This window comes from Pholcus phalangioides, unplaced genomic scaffold, assembly GCF_987345545.1.
Source record: "Pholcus phalangioides strain wild (caught in Gottingen) unplaced genomic scaffold, Ppha-v1.0 ptg000003l_1, whole genome shotgun sequence".
Lineage (NCBI taxonomy): Eukaryota > Metazoa > Arthropoda > Arachnida > Araneae > Pholcidae > Pholcus > Pholcus phalangioides.
The window spans coordinates 9,578,010-9,595,800 of record NW_028301596.1 but is presented as its reverse complement, the minus strand read 5'-3'; the positions used below and the strand labels follow the sequence as shown (position 1 = coordinate 9,595,800).

General features: G+C 36.0%; 1 protein-coding gene across 1 annotated transcript in view; it reads right to left on the bottom strand.

Moving 5' to 3' along the window:
- LOC149088022 (high affinity nerve growth factor receptor-like) overlaps positions 1 to 17,574 on the bottom strand; it is a 144,717-nt gene extending 127,143 nt beyond the window's left edge. The window contains exon 1 of the mRNA XM_089252728.1: positions 17,358 to 17,574. Within this exon, the coding sequence (XP_089108854.1) occupies positions 17,358 to 17,569 (212 nt within the window). The 5' untranslated portion in view covers positions 17,570 to 17,574. The remainder of the gene's footprint in view (positions 1 to 17,357) is intronic.
- Between the last annotated feature and the right edge of the window lie 217 nt (positions 17,575 to 17,791).

Here is a 17,791-nt window from a genome sequence, read left to right as displayed (position 1 = left end):
CAGATGGTCCTAATAAAGATATTGACTGAAAATTAATTAAGCAATTAATTAATTGATTTTCTTGTTTCAGGGCGATTTCACATACAACGAACACAAATTAATCGATAAAAAAAATTATTTTCTGTAATAGTTTTATCTCAGGCGTGAAGAGAGGTAAAAATACTATTTTTAGAGGTAGTTATACATTTTTATGCTAAACTCCCATTGTCTAGAGGGTGAGTTTTCATTACATTCTATTTAAATAAAATATTTGCCATAAATTCCTCATTCTGAAAAGAATATTTTCTTCAAGTTGAGCGAAACTCGAATAAACTCACTAGCTCGCCAAATTTCGCCAAATCTTGCGGAGACGTATATTTCAGTTAAAAGTTAATAAAACTCATTACTTCAATCATTTATTACCAAAAATTCTATTAAAACATTTAATAATGGCTCATGACATTTGAATTTTACCAAAACTTGGAACTTTAATTGAATTAAATCCAAAATGGAATCGTTAAAAACTGCGAATACGTCAGAAATCCATTGAATCGTCAATTTAATATTCCAATTTTTAATTTATAAGAAGGGGAATAAGCAAAAAAGTATTCCTTTATGTGAAAGGGTACTGGTCCCCCTTTCCTAAACCGTTCAGAACATCCGAAAGCTGCGCAAGTATAGACCATTCTAATCAAAAATAGGACAGCACGTGTAGATCGTCATACGAATAGCCATAAGGAAAGCATTGCCAGCGAGATTCCCTGACCAGCCTTTTAACCGGAGGCACGTGACTCCGATCTTTTCTTCACGTTGTAACCCCTCGCGCGCTCTCTATATTATTCTAACTCTGTGGATACTTATATTACTCTACCTCAGTATAATGTCGAATCTATTGGCAGAGGACTTGTCGGCCGTTAGAATAATATCTATTATTAGATATTATTCTAACTCTGCGGTTTCGAGTGTCCCCGTGGGGATAGTGATGAATTTCCTTCCTTGTAATCTTCATCTCCACAAATAACTAGTCTTTCAATGAATCTTGAAATATATATCTCATTTCAGTTTTGCCGCGTTGTTTCTCAAATTATTCATTACAGATTCACCAAAATGCATATATTGCGTGTGTTTACGCTATTTAAAAAACACATTAGCTGGAAATATTAAAGAACTATAATCTTCATTTTGAACATTCTTTTCCCCTTAATGGGACGTATCGAATTTTTAAAATTAATTGAAGACACTAAACTAAAGACCTATGACGAAGAAACACATGTTATACAGGCTGTCCCATCAAGACCGCCCAAACTCTGCACAGCCAGATTCCTCACTTGGAATACATAAAAAAATGCCCAGAGAACTACCTGTCCGACCTAGAACTCCTTAATACACAGTATATGAAGGCGTCTTAGTCCGACCCATAGTTTTCGAGAAAAATGCGAAAGAAAAGTATGACGTCATATCTTGTGCTATATCAAACGGCGGCTTGACGTCATTCCACGGCGCGTGCATGCATGCCTCGATGTAGATCTTTTGAACATCTTCCTATGTAAACATGCTAATACCGATAGTTCATGTTTCCAATAAAGTTTTTTTTTCCCTCGCATAGGATATATGACGCCATACTTTTCTTTCGCATTTTTCTCGAAAACTATGTGTCGTACGGGTACAGTTCTCTGAGCATTTTCTATGTATTCCAAGCGAGGAATCTGGCTGTGCAGAGTTTGGGCGGTCTTGATGGGACACCTTGTGTATGTGGATAAGCGTGGTTTGTTTGGTCTTAGTCAATCCATAGTGGTGGTGGTGTGTGTGTGTGTGCGCGCGCCACAACGGCTTCAATTTTAGTACCTCGACCCCACCTCCAGGGAATTCTAACCTCCATGATTCCATCCATTCACAATAGCAAATAAACTCCTTGCGACACAATAACCCGGAATTTTCCTTAACCAAACGATACGAAGAATAACCAACGATACCTTTTGTCGAAGAACTTGACTGACGGCGTATCATATCATTCCCATTGAAACTTTTAACACTTCAATCACATCTGCCTGATATATCTACGTTTTTCCTAAGAAAGCCTATTCCAGAATAGTCTCTCTTCATAGCTCAAATCCCTGCGCACCCAATGGTGTTCTAGTGATTCTTCTCTGCACTCCCCTTTATCAAGTTTTTAATCCATCTGGAGATATGACCTTCAAACCGTACGGCATACTCTTAGCCAGGAAGAATCAAGCAATGGGAAAGTGGGATTATGACTTAAGAGGAATGCGAAGAGACATATCTGAATAGATATCCGAATACTCTGCCATTCTAGCCACAGTGGAACAATGGTTAGAAAACCTAAGTTGCTCATCGATGTTAATTTCCAAATCAGCGAGCTTAGACACATTTTGAATATTTTTGCCGTTCAACTCGTAAACGAAACGTGAGTTGTTCGAACCAAAATGAGCGACCACGCGTTTATCAACGATAAAAGTCATGCTCCATTCATTTGCCCATGCTGTGGCCTCATTTAATTTGGAGTAACTCCCTATCGCCGGGATTCCACATTACACCCATTAGTTTCCCGCCATCTGCGAATTTGCTACCAGCCCCATCGATACCTTGATCGAGTTTATCGATAAAGATTGAAAGACGCATGGGACCTAGAACACATCCTTGTGGGACTCCATTAGTGGAGCAAGTACAATCAGAAAAATTCCCGTCTATACCATGACCCATTGAAACATACCCGATAACAATGATTCTATTCAATCCAACAAGTTGCTCCTAACCTCATGGGGTTCGTATCGTCTTTATTGGGGGCGGGAGGTTTTCTCAATTGTTACGTCGATCAATAACTCTCGGGTACAAAATCTGGCGCAGACGTTAATTACTCTTGAGCTCTTTTGGGAGCACTCGCGATGCTTGAGATCAAAAGGCTGAAGATGGCTTGAATAAATTATCATCAAAAAAAGTATAGGCTTCTTGTCTATGCTAAATTTCGTACACAAGAGGCACTTGTATTGATCTTCAATCTTCCTGTTCGATGTGCTAATGTAAGACGGTCCGGTAGGCCCCAAATCCCTACGAGCGGATCTTCCAGTTAGAAAGTCTCATCACAGTACAAACACTCATTATAATTCATTCACTTCATTTCTAAAATATAGATGGCGGCACTGAAAATCAGACACAACACTAGATATGCACTCACACTATTAAGTACACACACTCACACTTCCGCCACAACTCAAGCGGTAGTAAATTGCCCATCGTGATAGACCTGAGTTGTGCTCGGTTCGGAAGAAAGAAAGGCTCAAATCCATTTATTTTTTTATCACTAACGTGTGATACATACGTTTGTATTGGATTACATACTGTAATTGTATTGCATACTATACATAGCGGTTGTATTGAATTAGCTCCTTGTTACGAGAGAAAAAAAGAAATTGCAGAGAAATAATTATTTCATATTCATTTCTGTCAAATTAAAAAAAAAAATGATTACCGCATCGTGACTACTACTACGAAACCAGACATGCACCACTTCCATATTACTCTGCGGAACTTATTACGAATTGGTACATGTTTTAATGTGTGTGTACGTATAGTGAACTTTCCGTGAAGTTTGTTTCTGTGTAATGCTTGTTCGTGTAGTGCTGCCATCTGCAATCAATTTTTTTTAAACATTTCATAGTTTTTCTCAATTCATAGTGATTGAAGTGTAATGAATGAATAATTATACCGTTGTAGAGGCCTGTTGTTCTCTGCGGCGAGACTTTTTAACGGGGAAGATCGGCTCGCATTCGTGCCTCGCAGTTGGGAACCGCAGAAAACCAACTACAGCCGACCACCACTGCGGCGACGGTGGGGTTTAAACCAGCGCCTCTGAACCCGGATATCGCATCGTGACTGTGATATAATGGGTTGCGTAGGCATAATTATCACGAAAACATACGCGAAATGGTGCTTGTGTGTCCTGAATAATGATTTTTTGTTTTTCGTACTATAGCTAGAGATCTCCGACCACTTCGCGAACTGGCTGGCCAAAGCCAGAAATTCGGACTGTGACCGGGTCAATTTATGACGAAATTGGGCAATTTGTGAACTCGCTTATTTCGGGCTTCGGCTCTAGCAGTTAACAGATGCATGTTGGGCTTCTGCCCATTGCTTTTTTTTAACACTGAAATACAAAGAACTAGCTTATATAAACAAAAAAGGATTAGCTTATAAGATAGAAAAAAAGCTCATGGATTCTTTTATCCATCAGAATAGCAAGTAATGTTGAAAGCACTGAAATGAATAATGCATGAATGGGCCCGAAAGCATTCGCGGATCTGTAAAAATCTTCACATTTTTACATGATAGGATTGCATATAAGGTATCTGACGATAAGCTTCTTTGAATAAAGCTCCAACGATTTTCATCTCAACGAACTTACAAAAATCGTATTACGACTGAAAATTCTAAATTTATTTCGAAGATGAAACTTGAAAATTTTCAACATATCACGGTCCAAATAAACAGGTTTCGCTAATATACAGTCTGATTCCAATTGTTTGTCCATAGGACTATCTCTGCAAACGTTGACTTTATAAGCGTACTTCCAACTATGAAATGTTTTCAAATGACATGCGGTTTCTTAAAATGTCATAATTTTTCTGAAGGGTCGTATACATGAAAAAATAAGGAAATTAACTTTTTCGACAGTCTCCGCGTGCTACAACTTCCAGTTCGTAAAATGTAGAACCTGCTTCGAAAAAGTGATTCGCAGAAAATCCCTTATTTTTAAATAAAATATTTGCAGTGTTATTTACCTCCAAAATGATTGAGGGTGTGGATCATAAATTGAGAAAACCTGTTTTCGTGATTTGTGGCATAAATGTTCACACATGTTACACAAATGGTTAATTGAATTTAAAGTGTAAAAATTTTATTTAAAAAAATTTAATTGTCATTGTGACAAAAAATGTTAAATATTTTTTACGATTTTCAATACAATTTTCAGGATTTAATAATAAAGCCTTTCCACAGTAATATTGTTTCGCAACGAAACCACCTTTTCACTTGCCTTTCTCATGTGATCAGTGGTTTGGATATATTTGGAACTGCAACATTCAATGCATTTTTTATCCCTCGAAAACAGAGTTTTTATAACACATTATGTTTTTTCGGGTCTTTCATTTCATTTCTTGGTCCTCAAGACGTTGAATAATTACTAAAAATCATTTTGTCCAAGAATTATAAGAATTGTCATACACAGTGAGTGATGAAAAACATTTATCTATTAAATACACAGTAAAATAAATAACAATAGTAATAAAAAAAAAAGTAGTTGAGATCATTCCATTTGTATACAGTCCGTAAAAATGGAGATTTTCAAACAATAAAAACTTGCCAACGTAGCGATAAGTCGGTAAAACATAGTTTTTCATCCTCAATATCTCGATAAATATTGCATTAAAAAATACGGAGTTTATCAAATGACTGTTTGAAGCAGGTTCTACATTCCACTAATTGGACATTTTAGCACACGGGGACTGTATAGCAAGTTAATTTTTGTATTTTTTTTATTTATACGATACCTGAGAAAACAATTTGGGACACCATAATATCACCATGTTAGCATGGTGAAAAATATAGATATCCATACTGAAAGGAAAAATTGTCAGGAATGAACTGTGTCTCTTCTATACATATTATACGGTACTCCATTGGAAACTACGCAAATACCACATTTTCATTACAATCAATTTCAAAGAAAATAATGAATAACCGCCTGAAATGAATTATCAGTGAAATGGGGAAGAGGACAATTAATAATCTGTTCCGTCTGTTCCCAAATGATTAACTCGTTAAAAGATAGTGAAATTCTGACAAAGTTTAAAAGAAATTCGATTATAAATTTCCACGGATTTTTCGGAAATCCCATTCCGAAAACCACGGCTGCAGCATTGATGAAAGGAAAAACTCGAGTCCTAATTAATGAGTTGTTTCAATTACATTAAAAGCACCGAAATGAACATTAAAAAAAGATTTTCTTTTACTTATTTCCGTTACTACCTATTATTAAAGGTCGATTTCGCAGCAATTCTGAATGAAAGAGACAAACATCAAAAACGAATTTAGCTGAATCAGTTTATAAAATGAAAATAATTTGTGCTGAAATCCCCCGACTCTCTCAGATTTTCTCTTCCGAAGAGATTTTCTATTGCATTTTATATTCCTGAGTGAAGAGGCAACGAAATGCTTAGTTTTCTTTCCAATACAGTACACGCAAAGACTGGTCATAAAGTTTCTTTGCTGTTTTGAAGTAAGGGCCGTGATGGAAGCTGTAATGAATGAATTGTTGCGAGTGTCGGGAAAATTCCGTTGTTTGTTCTTTCAGCATGAGGTCGAGATATCTAGCATTCTTCAGCCGCAGTGGTTACGGTCATAATTAAACGGTGAGTATAATTAAACTAACACTGCTCCGTCTTATGTAGCGCACGCTGTGGTGGACGTATTTATTGAATCTTTCTTTTCCACCCATGGTTCATGTATCCTGTATACCAAGTTTCATCAAAATACTTCCATCAGAATGGGTGGTACATACGTCTGAGTAGTGGCAGTTTATTTATAACCACCCTGCATAGCATTAATTTCTCTTAAGAGAAAGACTTCTGACCCAACTCCATTGGTATCATTCATTCAAACCGAGCACAACTCGGGTCTATCTCGCCTAGGCAATTTACTACCAATTGAGTTGTGCCCGAAGTATGTGAGTGTGTGTCCTTTCCCCCAAATCTCCTGGGTCTCCCGCGAAAACGGTTATATACAATACTAGCTATAATACCCGGCGCTGCCCGGGTTTTCTTCAATGAGGACTTTTGGATCACGTGATATTTCCCTCTTTCTTTGAGGAACATGCAAACCGTGTTTAAGTTAACCGATATGGCGCCTCCCTGCACGACTCATGAAAGAAACAAATCTAGATTTAAAGAAACGTAGAAATGAATATACAGGGTTTTTCAAAAAAGAATCATCCGATTTAAAAAAATCATAACTATTCAGCTTTTAATCCATTTTGATCAAATAATGTATGGGTAGAAAGAGGGAAATCTCGAGTTTCACGCAGTTGCCGGCAGGTAGCGCTAACACTATTCCTTCAACCACCACTTCAGTGTTTGTCGAGATTGGATTTTCCTCCAGTTAGAAACCGATTCGGATAACCTCATTTTCCAGCTGGACGGGACACCACCACACTGGAGCTTGGACATTCGAGAATTTTTGAACAATCGCATTTCTAAACGATGGATCGGCCGAACGGGACCTGACGAGATTCAGTTGAACATCACTGTCCTCCAAAATCACCGGACCTCACAGTGTGCGATTACTTCTTGTGGGGGTTTATAAAAAGACTACGTTTATGTGCCTCGTCTTACAGCTACATTAGCCGAACTGAAGATACGCATAACAGTAGCCGTGGAAACAGTGGATGCAAAATTAATCTTAAATGTCTATGTGTTCAATATTTTTCGTAATATACGCATTTCAAATCGGGTGATTCTTTTTGAAACACTCTGTATTTTTATTTCCTTTTCCAAGGGGAGCCAAGTATTTCGATGCCCCTGAAGTTATGCATCTGCCTGTTTCTGCTTCAAAAAATGCTTAATTAAAGCTGTGGAATTTCTTCGATGTACTTTACGGGCCCATAATTAACTTTAAAACCTCCTAAACTATATGAGAATTTATGCAGTTGAATATTAAAAGATAATACGGAGACATTAATTTTCATGTTTGAGAAGATATAAATAAAAAGTTGAAATCAATGTTATTGCATGAATATCCAACTCAAAAGTAGGTCCGGCTAATTTTTTCATATTTAATTTTCTAGGCTTCATATATCTTTAAGCAAACTCAATATTTAAAAAATCGAGAATTCAATAAAATTTTTCTAAACTATTGATGTGGCGGAAAACCCCACTAAATTTCTGCATTTCTACAGTTAAATCGGCAATTTTAACACTGATTTCTATGGAAATCATCCTTTGCCTGACCCTCAAAATGAAGCTGATGATGATTCTGACGTCTATTCAAAAAGCCTCATTACTGGGAGGATTGGAAATGTGTCAAACCATCATAAAGGCATATACACGTCTGAAACACTTTGCAAGGGAACCACGGTAACCAAAGTAAACGTCCCGAAAGTTGAGGCGAAAAAATCATTGTTGCCCGACAGTTTTTCGCCCATTTCGGTGATTCGCCCTGCTCTGACGAACTGTTAAAGTAGCCTATCGTTCAAGTCACTCCCGTTTGGTACACATGCAAAATTTGGCGACGATCGATCTAAAAGTGTAGATTTGTATAGAGAACACGCACACACACACACTCATACAGAAAATCAATTTTATATATGTAGATATCACATCTCACAAAATACACGAAGCTTCCTCGCCACATTTGGCCATTCGTTGCCGAGTCTTCAAAGTTCAAAAGCCTCGCGAGCAGTTGCCTAATAAGTGCGGTTTTCAGTGAGATGCCTCGCGACAGTTGCCCATGCGGCGCAGCTTTTGCCCTTTCGAGTAATGTCGATTGGTAGCAAATTGTCGTATGGCGATATGACCGATGTTGATGAGCGGTGGGAAGTGAAGTTTCAGAGGGCTACATATCTCGAGCGCATGATGAAAGAACCAGATTCCCCATCAATCCATCCACTACATCTTTCTGCTCTGCCCTTCAAACCAGCAAAGAAACTTAATGACGTCTCTGCATTTCAGAGTTAAGTTTCATAAAGTTCTTCAATGAAGGAAGGAAAAAACAAACGTACGGGGTCGCAAAATCTTAGAATAGATATTTTCTTTCTATCGGCCAATAACACATCAAGAGAAGATAATTTTAGGATATTTATGCCGAAATGAGCTTCGGAAAGAAATTAACTACGTATTTGATTACTTCTTGACCCATACATGCAGCTCATAAACACTGTGGAATTTCTAACGAATCAGTTACATGCCGGAATGTATTGTGTGCGTGTATATCTTACGCGATAAATGCGGTAAATCTATTTAATAAACAAAATAATCGGTTATTGTGCATAATCGCCGAGGATTTTAGTAAGTTTGATAAATTTTCCTGAATTTATCCCTTTTACTGGCGATTATGCATAGTACCGAAGCGTCGTTAGTAAATTTAATGAGTACTAAAAAAAAAGTTTTCACTTTTACCAGCGATTATGCATAATACCCAAGAGTCGCGTCGTTGATAAACATGATTAATCATACTATGTGATATACATGATTCATTCATGTATTGTATCCTTATATCGAGGTACGATCGTAAAATTTTTTATCTTTACATCGTGGTCTGACTATATTCATCATACATATTAGGCAGTCATCACACATATAGTTGTAGGCCCGGTGTTCTCTGTGGCGAGTCTTTTTAACAGGGAGATCGGCTCGCATTTCCGCTTCGAATTTCGGAACCCCCCTTTTACAGCTTTTCACCCTTTTTTTACAGCTTTTTAATATTTTTACAGCTATTTAATATTTTTACAGCTTTTTAATATTTTTACTCCTCCTTAAAATAACATTTTTGGAGCGGCAAAAGAAACACATAAATAGAACTATTTGCGGGCCGGGTGATTATAACCGGTTATTAGGCATACTTACCAATAGTCTTGGTAAGTTTGGTGAATTTATCGCTTTTACGGCAAAAATGCATAATACCCAAGCGTCGTTGGTAAATTTGATAAATACTAAGAACATTATCACTTTTAGCGGCGATTATGCATAATGATCAAGTGTCTTTGGTAAATTTGGTAAATGCTTGAAATTTATCGTCTTTATCTGCGATTATGCACGATACTCTAGTGTAATTGGTGAGTGATAAATATATGTGAAAAAAAAATCCAAATGAGGCTCTAGTATGTGTGATGATTGATCATGATCGATGAGTGATCGTGTGCGTAGAACGATGCAACCCACACGGATAAAGGACTTAAATCCCGAAAGGGACAGAGCCTGGGTCCTGTCTGGTCTGACGGTATGTGTGATGAATATAGTAGGACCCGATATAATGATAAATTTTACGATCGTACCGCCGATATAATGATACAATACATGGATGAATAATCATGTTTAGTATATAATTTAGTACGATTTATCATGTTTATCAACGACAAGAAGACTTTTGGATACTATGCATAATCGCTGGTAAAATTAATTACTTAAGGGAAATAGAAGGTGTATTTTTATTCTACATAGACTCATTATTTATATGACATGTATTTGTAAATTTATTTCATTATTTCAGCTCTGATGATTCAAATTTTCACAATGAATACATATTTTATTCACAGTGAATACATATATTGAAATACATATTTTATTACATAAAATTTATACTAACATAGCATACGGTTTTCGGGAAATGGCTTATATATGTTGTATATATGTTGATGTCTTGTCCTTTCTAGGTGGTTTTTGTTTTGTCTTTTAAATGTATTATGCGTATGTTTTTGCAAATAAAAAAAAAACCATCAAACTTACCAAAATGCTCGGCGATTATGCATGATGACCGGTTATTATGTATAACTGGATTTATCACATTTACCATAGCAGCTGTATAAAATGAGCGAAATATTCCGTGGACCAGGCAGCGGTTTTCAGTCTTTGGAAGCCCGTGGTCCAGTTTTATTTGTTTTTGTAAGTGGAAAGACCCTGTTGAACACACACGACCAACGGAAAATGAATAGGGAAAAGGAAACAACTAACGCGGCCTAGTACGGATGATGTCACGGCCTGATACGGGGCCGCTGCCCGGAGGTTGAAAAACCACCCATCTAGTGAAAGGTTAAAAAGAAATAACGAACCTCCGTCATGAAAATGTGTGCCACATGTTTTACAAAACATTAATCACATGGAATACCTTAAAACACGAAAATAATAATATAATAAAGTATAATTAATTTTCTATATTGCCCAGCTCATTGAAACTAAAAATATTTTCTCATTATTACTGTCATTTCCGTTGCTCTAGAAACCGGAGAAATATTCAAAGAATTTCATTAAATACTTAAATTCCGAAGAGGAAGAAAAGCAGCAAAAAAAAGCGGGGTTTAGGAATAAGAAAAACAGAAAATTTTATTATTTTTGAAATAATTGTTCAACTCAAGAGATAAGACTGGTTTTCTTTTGTTTAAATTAAATCCTACGTCGTGAAATATGATTCAAATTCATTTTTTCTTTTCTGGCAGAGAAATCGCATTTTTAGAAACATTTCTTATACAATCAAACTCCTGCTATCTATTTTATATTTAAGAAAGTATTAAATAATATTTATTAGATTTATTTTTAAAAATAATAATAATTTTTTCCTTTTCTTTTCAAGAAGGAAAAAGAACTCGGAATTCAAATAATTTTGAAAAAATTGGAGTTTTTTTTGTTTTCTCTCTCTTTCTTTTAAATTCAGTGTGTCGTTTCTTCATCCAATATCGATCCTGATTTCTGCATATAGGCGAGTTATGTATTTCTCCAGAGCTTCGAATTTAAAAGGCCCGTATTGGAATAAAATGAATTTGGTTACTTAATTTTATGTATGTTCCTGACCGTGGGAACCGAACAATATTTGCCCAGAATCCACTCAAGTCAAATTCAGACATTTATGGTCCTTATTCACTACCATACACAGTCGGCCCGCTTAGCCGCTGTGGTGGTCGAGTGGTCGTAGTGACGGACTCGCATCACGAGGATCCGGGTTCGAACCCCACCGGTGCCAAAGTGGTGATCGGCTGAAGTTGGTTTTCTGTGGTTTCCAACTTCAAGGCACGAATGTGAGCCGATCTCCCCGTTTAAAAGTCTCGCCACAGAGAGCTACAGGCCTACAACGTAACAAATATTCAATCATTACACTTCACTCACAATTTGAAGTATAGCTGGCAGCACTGATATATCAAGCGCAACACTAGCTACACACTCAGACTGTTAGGTGCACTCACTTTGTTCCAGACTCTGCCACGAAGCTGGGCTGGAAGAGATCTCGGCAACGGGATAAGTCCAGTGGTAGAGCCCCTGGCGTTCATTCATTCAGTCGGCCCGCTTAATCGGGTAACGGATGATCTGATACCCCGCATATAGGGCCTACTGATAAAATCCCCTGGAACCAAAATTTTCCTCATAGAGACAACGTTTAAATTCCCCGCTTAGTGATAATTTCTAAAACGTTTCCCAACTTAATAGAATATTGGAATTCATACGACAAATACATATATATATCAACCTATCACCAACTATGTACATAATCTTTTTATTGAACAAAGTATTCAGAAACTACGTAAAATACGTATGTAAGCAGCTAAAACATGAAAAATCCGGAATTGGTGCCCTGTAATGTCAAAATTATCTCCAGTACATTTGATTATTTTATTTTTGTTCTTTGTTTGGCCCATAAACTAACTAACTTTTTGAATAAGGGAGAGAAAAATGCACAAGCCATGGATTCATGCAATGCCTTGAAATTAGAAAAAATTACGCGAAAAGTAAAAATATTTCAGTATGTGAAACAGATTGAAAGTTTTGAATGCAATAATAATAATAATAAAACCCGAACTGAAATTACCAAAGAGCAATGGAATTTCTGAAACTCGGGTGTTAAGCATTATAAAAAAACGTGGATGAAGATTTGTGAAAGAACGGAAGCTCTTGATCACAAAAAAAAAAACGGAAGAGGAAAATCTAATTTTTACGGTGCCGACTAATTTCTATTGCAATGGTTTTATACTGAAAAGCCAAGGGAATCATCAATCAACCTCGCCATGATTAGGCAAAAAGCTGGGGAAATCGTCAAAGATTTCTAAAACTCCGGAAAAATATAAAAACATATGATAATTGAAATTTCAATTCGAAGATTCATTTCTGTTTATTTTCTCTCACAGCATTGGGCTAATTTGCTTTTCGAATTCATTTTCGTCCTATATATGTTACGGTAAATGCGGCGGTTATTATACATTATAACAGGTTATAATTAGGGCTGTCCGATTAATTGTTAATCGCCGTTGAAAATTTTAGTTGAATTAATCCACTCGATCAATTCGATTGAAATGTTTTATAAAAGTTTGTGAATTAAATCGATTTTTTTTTTTAAAAAAACCGATTAGATGCGATAAAAATCATGTTCTATACAGAAAATTTTGGATAAGTGACCGTATTAAAAAATATTCGAATCAATATTTCGATAAAATTATATTAAATGAAAATTGGTGATTTCAGTTTCAAATTGAGTTTTATGAGAGTGTAGGTGTCGCTGTTAAAGTTCTGCATCAAATGAGTTTTAGAAGACGACCAAAATTTATGGTCTCTCCTATGAACAGCAGTTTTTCGTATTCTTGGAAGTATCAGGTTATCTCCTCACAAGTGCCATTCGAGAGGAGTTTCCAGGAAAACAAGCAACTGTATAATCGGAAGTAGTTTCGATATCAGTGAATAATAATCAAAAGTAACCGGTTTTTTTTTTTAAATACGAGAAGAGCCAAGTGAAAAAGTTACAAGTTTAGGCAACTATGTTCAGCATTATTAAATTGCTTGAAGCTGGCATCCTTAATTTCTTAAACCTATTCCTACATTTATTTACATCTACCGAATAGGTGAGTGAAATGAAAAAAACGTATTTTTATAGCATCCATCAATATTATATGGTCACAAAAATATTCGATTAATCGATTAAAAATTTTTATCGATTCCCAGCCTTAGTTATAATGTATATTTATCAAGCAATTTGGTAAGTCTCGTAAATTTCTCTAAATTAATCACTTTTACCGGCGATTATGCATAGTAGCAAGCGTCATTGGTGAATTTGATTAATTCCCATAAATTATTCATTTTTGGAATAAGCGTCGTTGGTGAATTTGATTAATTTTCCTAAATCTCTTTTCCGGCAATTATGTAGTATCCAAGCGTCGTCAGTGAATTTAATAAATACTATAAGCTACAGAACAAAGTAAACCGGTGATTATGCATAATAACCAAGCGTCACGTCGTTGGTAAACATGAGAAATCGTACTAAATAATATACTACACATGATACAAATACAACGCCACAACAGGCAAATTGCCCAACGAGGTGGCTGACTTAAGAACATCATGGATCCCCGAGCCATTTTTGGAGGCCCTACCTACTACTGCTACACCACACATGCACCCCCCCCCCCGGGGAACCCCCAACGAATCGGTACATGCGGGAATGTGCGTGTACGTGTAGTGAAACCTGACGTGAAGTTTTTTGTTTCTCTGTAATGCTTGTTATGTGTAGTGCTGCCATCTGCCACCAGTTTTTCTAACTAGAGTGAAGGGTTATGATTGAATGATTTATCGTTGTAGGACTGTTGCTCTCTGTGGCGAGACTTTTTAACGGGGAGATCGGCTCGCATTTGCGCCTTGAAGTTGGGAACCACAGAAAACCAACTTCAGCCGACCACCACTGTGGGGTTCGAACCCGGATCCTCGCATCGCGAGTCCGTCACTATAATCACTCGACCACCACAGCGGCGTGGTGGAATTATCATACAATACATGATAATTCATCATGTATTGTATTATTATATCGGGATACCATCCTAAAATTTGTTATCATTATATCGGGGTCCTTCTATATCCATCGCACATACTAGACTCATTTGGAAATTTTTTTCATATTTATCAAACTCACGAACTACACTAGGGTATTATGCATAACCAGATAAAGGCGATAAATTTCGTGTGTTTGTCAAATTGACCAACGACACTTGGTTATTATGCATAATCGTCGGTAAAAGCGATAATGTTTTCAGTATTTATCAAATTTATCAATGAGGCTTGGGTATTATGCATATTCGCCGGTAAAAGAGATAAAACTTACCAAGACGATTGGTAAGTAAGCATAATAACTGGTTATTACATATATATATAATTTATCACATTTACAGCGACATACATATCACAAGATATTCTAACTGCCTTTGGCGCTGATAATGGTGTGTTATTATGAACATTAAACTAAAAATCTATTTAATTTACTTTGTTCTGATATATTTCTGCTCGGATAATGTGATAACTATATATATAGTCTATTTTTTTCAATATAAAATCTATGCTACGGTATGAAACTGCAATGGTTGATGGCACATATCGCAGCAAATCCGTCGGAAAAATATCATATGTTTCTGGTGAAGTGCTGTTGTGCACTCTCCAAAAACACCCTTGACCGCACATTCTATGATCAGAAATGCTTGTTCAAATGTCTCATATCACGTCTTAAAGTTTGTCCCATAAAATTTAAAATCCCCTCGTACTACCTGTGAAAAAGTCATCAATGAAGTAGCGCCCCTTCCGTCACCCATCAAATAAAACTATTACAATTCTTCAATTCAAATTAGCAAACGAATTTTGATTAATGTGGCGTATGAAAAGAGTAATATATATTATGTTAATATTTTAGGAACATAATATTAGTTAAATTATCAAATTTGTCTCGAAATTTTAACAGTTGTTATTTGTATGCGGAAAAACAACGTTAGTAAAACTCGTAATATATATTCATCTTAATCTTTCTGTAATTGTAATCAAAAACAATGTAAAAAGCAAAACACTTTGCAAGTTTTTCTTTGTTCTACCCCGCACAAATAACAACTGTTAAAATTTCGAGGCAAATTTTATAATTTAATTGATAATATTATAGACTGATAATATTATACAATTTGATAATATTATTGTTCATAATATATTAATTAGTATGATATATTGTGTTTTTTTCATACGGCACATTAATGACAATCCGGTTGCTAATTTCAATCGAAGTAGAAAAACCACCTATCAAATAAAGTTATAACAGTTTTATTTGATAGGCGACAGAAGGGGTTCTACTTCACTGATGTCTTTCTCATATGTAATATAATACTGTACTGTATAAATGTTTTCAATATTTTCTAGAAGGCATATTTTTGCTGATATTTCATTTGCCCGTTTTACCGCCCAGTAATTTTTACATTGCGTGATCCGAATCGTTTGTTAAACCTATGAAACCAACCTTTACTTGCATAAAATTCTTATGAAATAGATTTTTCATCAGCCCTTCTCTTTACAAAAGAGTAAATTCTTTTCGCCTTCGCCCGTTATAATATTACAATCAATTCGAATACCTTTCTTGTAGCAGTGTTGTACCCACAAAAAAAAAACTGCATTTTTTTTTTTTACGAGAAACACGTGGATTCCGTAGGAGATGCAAAGTTTTCGCTGCCACAGGTACAGCTACAGCCACAGCTGATCGAATTTCAGATTCCATTTTCTTGATATATCTCACCGTAGATTCGTTGATTCCGCAATGGCGTTCCACAACGGCAATTGACTTATTTTCGCCAATCATAGTCAATACATCCAATTTTTCTTGTAAAGTTTTCACTTTTTTTTTGGTCTTTTCGAAATATCATTATCAGTATTCATCAATAGCACTTAGACAAATGAGTCATCCTAAACACGCACAACTCAAATTTTGTGAACAAAACATATGAATGACGATTGCTGTGTTGCAAAAAATATTTTCCAATAAAGCAAAAGAAAAAACCCGCGAACACCGGAATTTCAAGTACGGGGGGGGGGGGCCGACTTTACTCAAAAAATTACCCATTTTACCAGCGATTATGCATAATACCCAAGCTTCGCGTCGTTGGTAAACATGATATATCGTACTACAGTCCACGATCGTTAAAACAACCCCGCGTTATAGCGACCTTCCCATTACGAAGACCGGTAAGAAAAGTGCAAATGTTTTCATGTAACGACTGTGCTATATGTTTTCCTTCTGATATAACGACCTTGCAATATAACGTCCGTTTTCCGTGGACGATGGGGGGTCGTTATAACGAGCGTCGACTGTATATGTTACACTATTCATGATTACTCATGCATGTATTGTGCCATCATATCGGGGTACGATTGTAAAATTTATTATCATTATATCGGGATCCGACCATATTCATCACATACTAGACACATTTGGAATTTTTTTAATATTTATCGAATTCACCAATTACACTAAGGTATTATGCATAACCACAGGTAAAGGCAATAAATTTCAAGCATTTATCAAATTTAACAACGACACTTATTATGCATAATCGGAAGTAAAAGTGATAATTTTTTCAGTATTTGTCAAATTTATCAATGCGGCTTGGGTATTATGCACCTTCATCGGTAAAAGTGATAAATTTAACAAACTTACCAAAGCGATACGATTGATAAGCATGCATAATAACCAGTTATTTATGTATAATAACCTTTTTATCCCTAAAAGGCGAAATAACCATAAGTCCGCCTCAGCCTGTTCATTATTCTAAAGCAAATAATGGAATAGAAATATGAACAGTATTTAACAAAGAAAAGACTTACATTTCTGTTATCTTCTCCCGTTCGTCTTTAGATGTCAATATTGGGATGGAATCCAACGTGTCTTTCCTCTTGCAGTCCAGAGTGTCTTTCTTATGGCACCAACAAATCTCACAAACTGTTGACCTATAATCCGTTTTTAATCCGCATGATGTTGCGAAGTAGAACATCAACACTATCGCACACATTTCGGTGACACGGGAGACCGCCATCATCACGAAACTAGTTATTTTTTCGCTGGTTTCGTGATTAAATATTTGTTTTCTTTGTGTGATGTTATATATTATATATATGTTATCGTTATATTCCTGATTTTCCAGAATCGACTTTATAATTAATAATAATTGTACATCTTCTGTGGAATTTCTAAAACTTCGAAAATAATTTTATCTAAGGAAAAATTCGAGCTTATTAGGTGGGTTTTCCATGATCACTGG